The sequence below is a fragment of the Rasamsonia emersonii genome (assembly GCF_000968595.1).
Source record: "Rasamsonia emersonii CBS 393.64 chromosome Unknown ctg1118621760615, whole genome shotgun sequence".
In the NCBI taxonomy this organism is placed as follows: domain Eukaryota; kingdom Fungi; phylum Ascomycota; class Eurotiomycetes; order Eurotiales; family Trichocomaceae; genus Rasamsonia; species Rasamsonia emersonii.
Genome location: NW_013562860.1, coordinates 1 through 4,569, shown reverse-complemented (window position 1 = coordinate 4,569; position 4,569 = coordinate 1). Strand labels below are relative to the sequence as shown.

The window sequence follows — 4,569 nt, the reverse complement described above, 5'->3', positions numbered from 1 at the left end:
GGGTCCTGCAGAGGGTCCAGAGCCCAGAGTCCAGACCAGGTTTTTCCGCTCGTTCGTCTGTTCGTTTGCGTACTTACTTCCTTACTATAGAAAAAGAGGACTTTCTTATTTCCTTCTGTTATATAATAACATACATGTATATACATATCTACAATGATTCTATCTAAATAACCTGAAGAAAGCTGTTCCCCAAAACAAAACGAAACGAAAGTCGCATGTCGAAAGTCGAAAGTCGAATGTCGAATGAAAGTTCGAAGGCCTAGAACGGAACAGGATCCGGGACCTCAACCTACAGGAACCAACGCGGAACCGGTTCATGTTTTCCAATGTTTCTTCTTCATTTCTGCAAGCAAGCAGGCGAGAGAGCATGACTTGATTAATAATTAATTCTTAATCAACTCTTACTGTAACTAATAATGAATTAAGTTTAAAAAAAAAGTAGCAGTACTGCAGTGATGATGATGACATCCATCCATCTATCATCTATCCATTCATCACCAGAAGAAAATAATAATTAGCCATATTAAGTGAATAAATTCGGCTTGTCAATGCTTTTTTTGTTTGATTCATTTTATTTCATTTCATTTTGTTAGTCGCGAGGCGCGAGTCGCGACCTGTCCATCGACCAGTCTCAGACCACTAACCACTAACTCAGCGGCCAGCCACATGATGAACGGCTGCTGGAACATGCATTAGATCAGGATTAGATCCGACTCGATGCCAACTGCAGCCAACATGCCCACAGCCTACAGCCTACAGCCTACAGCCCACTACGATTTGCGGCCGGAATCCCACCGTGCTGAACTGCCTCCTCCACCAATCATCTTCGTCCAAGTATAACACGGTTGGGAGATCACAATTTTACAATCGTAAGCACACCAGGTCATGTGAATAGATCGATTCTCAGCTATTGTAACACGCAACAAAACATTGTGGTATCAAAATAGCAGTCAAAGACAGAGAAAAAAAAAGTCAAAAAATAATAACTTTCTGCGGCCGTCATAACGTGCCATCATTAGTCAGCAAGCAACCACAGCACACGCCGAGCAACCACACCGAAACCGCCATGCCATGAAATCGTACAGGGGAAAAACACACACACAAAAAAAAAAGCAAACCGCCGCCCACGCAATGCTATCCAGAGATTAATAAAACATAAAAAAGCAAATAGCAAGAACCCGTCATTTTCGCCGTCTGTAAATGCAAAGTTCTATAACCGAGGTCGACACTACCACCCCTTCACGTGGTACTCCCACGGCCCGTAGTCATTGTAATTATTCCACGAGCTGTTCTTCGATTCCTTGTCCTTCGACGCTGCACTGCCGCCCGGCACGTTGACGCCCGCGTTCGACCCTTTGCGATTCGGTCCGGGGTAGTCCTTCAGATTGGCCATGTCGTGCGCCGTGTGGCGTCGCTTGAAGACTGCGTTCGCCGTCGAGCTCTTCTGCTGCCGTTCCCACAGCAGGTGCCGGCGCAGCGATTCCGTCAATTCCGTAGCCAACATGTTCCGCCGCGTCGTCCGAGGCGAGTGCGCGACCGACTGTGGTGCCTGCTTGACAATGATCGGCTTCGACCGTGGCACATCCGGTCCCCGCATCGTCAGGTTCTCGCCATCGTCCTCCGGAGAGCCGCCGACCGAGGGACCGTTCGGTGAGGTGAGTCGGGACCGCTGCAGAGCTGGCGTCGACCGCGTAGTGTTCATCTTAGCCGGCTGGTGCATCATCATCGTCAGCAACGACCGTCGCGACACCAGATTCGGCCGCGAGTCGACCCGCTGGAAGAGCTCCTTGTCGTCCACGCTGGATTGCCCGCTCTCCGTCACCGAGTCTTCCCAGTCATCATCCTCGTCATCCTCGATCGCGCTCTCCGAGATCTCTTCGTCTTCCGTCTCGATGGCGTCTTCGTCTTCGTGGGCACCCTCCTTGATCGTCCGGGATTCCACCTCGTCTTTGAACGAGGCCACTTTCTTCGCGGCGCTGCTAGGCTTGCTCAATTCCTCCGTGAGCGAGCTGCGTTGGGGAGCTGGAGACGCCATGTGTTCTTCGAATGAGCTCTCATCATCGCCAGAGGAACCGCCCAGCGTGAACATGCCTCCCTTTCGCTTCGCCGGAGGAGGCTTCTGTTGCTGTTGCTGCTGTTGCGTCGTCGCTTTGTCGGCGGTGCCCTTGTCGGCAGCGAGTTTCGGATTCGACCGATACGAAGAAGATACCTGGGAAGGCGAGAACCCACGCACGATGCTGGGACACTTGTTGAGCGCTTGCTGGGAAGGAAGGACGCCGGACGAGGAAACACTGGTATCAGAGCCGCCGCCAGTGACGGCATCGCTCTCGTTGCCCTCAGGGGCGGTGGTGGAGCAGGACTCGGCGGATTGAAGCGGCTGACGCATGGCAGAATAGGAAGACGACTCGGCTTCAGGAGCGGGCGTGGGCGAGGATGCCCGTGGCATCACGTCGACCACGGGCGGCGCGATCGGGTTGACCTGGGCCGACAACGGCTCGAGGCCCTTCTTCTCCTTGATGTTGAGCACCATTCGCTCCAGTCCCAGGGACGTGATGTGCTTCTCCTTGCCGCGGCACATGACCATAGGATCCTCTCCTACCACGGCAGGCTTGTAGTCCCCTGTCCGCGGGCGTTTGATGTGAGACTCTATCCTTTCGGCGTCATCGGAGGCAGCGGAATCGACACTGGCGGACAAGGGAGGGACTTCGCCGGCTTCGGCACGTAGTAAGGGCAGGACGGAAGTGTCGCAGGAGCTCTCAGGCTCAACGCAGAAGGTCTCGCGGGTCCACAATCGCCAACTCAGGTTCTCTAGCCGGCGACCCTCTTCCATGTAGTCTGCACATTTGGAGAAAACTACAGCCATGTTAGTCTCTCTACCCACCAATCTCCTCCAACCAGCACAACTTACCTAGCCACATGCCGTGGAGGCTCTGGGTGTTGGCCGTGTCCACCTTGCGGATCTTGGCCGCGTCCACCGTTAGGACAGGCGTTGATAATCGGGACGGCATCTTGACGGTCACAGATGGAGTATCGAGAGAAGCTGAAGGTGGAATGATTTTGGGGCCGCCGTCTTCCCCAACGTGTTCGTACGGCGCGTGAATGGTGAGAGAGACCGCACTCGTCTCTCGCGGCGAGGTCTTCCTTTTCCTTCGAGATTTCCTGGGCGGTCGTAGGACGCAACGAGGCCCGTCGTGATCAAGTCCAGGTGCAATGAGCACGACTTGCAGGCACCGCCGCGGGATGGTCCGACGCAGAGGACGAGAGCACCCAGCGGCTGAGTGGCGGCGAGGACGGGACTTGGTTGAACAGACGGAAGGTCGAGGCGGTTTTGAGTCGACAGCAGGCGAGGCACGCCACAGGCAGGTCTCCTGCTCGATTAGCGGTGGCCCGAGTGTGCGAGGATCGGCGAGGAATGTGAGATGGGGATCCGGGGAGGGCAGGATCGGACACAGGGGAGGAGAGGTATGCAGGACGGCGGAATGGAGGCAGAGGACGGGGCCGTAGCAGACAGCAGACCTGGAGGCGGAGGCAGGATAAGAATAGCAGGAAGAATACAGCGGAGAAGAAGAGCGACGGGCAGAGGGGGGGGGGCAGCGGGTGGTTTTGAGACTCGAGCAGGCCGGTGGCACTGTACCGAGGGACAGGATCGGGCTGCGCTGGGCGGGTCGCGGCTTCCTGCTCGGGGAAAGGGGCGCGCTGGAGGGGGCTGCCTGCGCGCCCGTCACCGCCCTGTGGGGACCGTATCGTTACGCCGTCATGACGAGCCGTCATTTTACCGGTCTGTATCCGTCGCTTACACAGTCGTTGGCCGGGGTACGTGTGGGGAGGCAAGCCACACCCCTGCCTGCTCGCTTCCGAATCCTCCCAGGGGCGAGGATGCACCCCCACGAACTGGTCATCTCATCACATTGCAGTTCGCTGTCGACAGATCAACAATAACCATACCAGTACTGACTACTGAGTAGCTACGCCTGGTCATCCGGGCAACAAATGCCGTATCGCATTCGACCGTCTGGCAATAATTCGGCCCAAGTCTGGGTGTCATCGAGTAACGCCTCCTGTCCCGTGATTGTCCCGTGATTACCCCGTGATTAAGCGATTGCCACTGCCGTTTGACGGATTGGTCGTGGGAGAGCCGCAGGGCGATAGTCCTTTTTCCCGGCGGCAATATCTTAGGTCTTACTCTTCTCTGTTTCAGCCATGGAAGCGCTCTGCCGCTTGCGGGAACGAGCAACGGTACCTAGGTATGTAGGGACTGTGCCTATCCTAGGGAGTATACGGAGTATACTCTACAAGAAGAAAGGGAGAAAATAGGCAGAATTGATTGATTTTTCTGAACCCCCGGGAATTTTCGTTCGTTTGCGCGGATCCGTGGCGACCGCATGCCAACAAGACTTCTCCTTCCCCAGGTCTCTCCAGTATTCCTTTCCCCAGACGCCATGGAGAGTTCTTCTCCTGGCCTGGCCTTCCTGAAGCAGACACTTCCCTTGACCGAGCCTGAGCCTGAGCCTTAATCTGATCGCCCCTAGGTATCCCGGTCCCAGGGATTCGGAAGAGATGCGCCAATTT

The 4,569-nt window shown here is 55.4% G+C and overlaps 1 protein-coding gene across 1 annotated transcript; it reads right to left on the bottom strand.

Annotated features, from left to right (window-relative positions):
* Positions 1–1,228: 1,228 nt before the first annotated feature.
* T310_7949 (uncharacterized protein) lies at positions 1,229–3,771 on the bottom strand (the record flags this gene model as incomplete). The annotated part of the gene is made up of 3 exons (XM_013469260.1): positions 1,229–2,853; positions 2,909–3,516; positions 3,635–3,771. 3 exons carry the CDS (start codon positions 3,769–3,771, stop codon positions 1,229–1,231), a joined length of 2,370 nt encoding a protein of 789 aa, XP_013324714.1.
* Between the last annotated feature and the right edge of the window lie 798 nt (positions 3,772–4,569).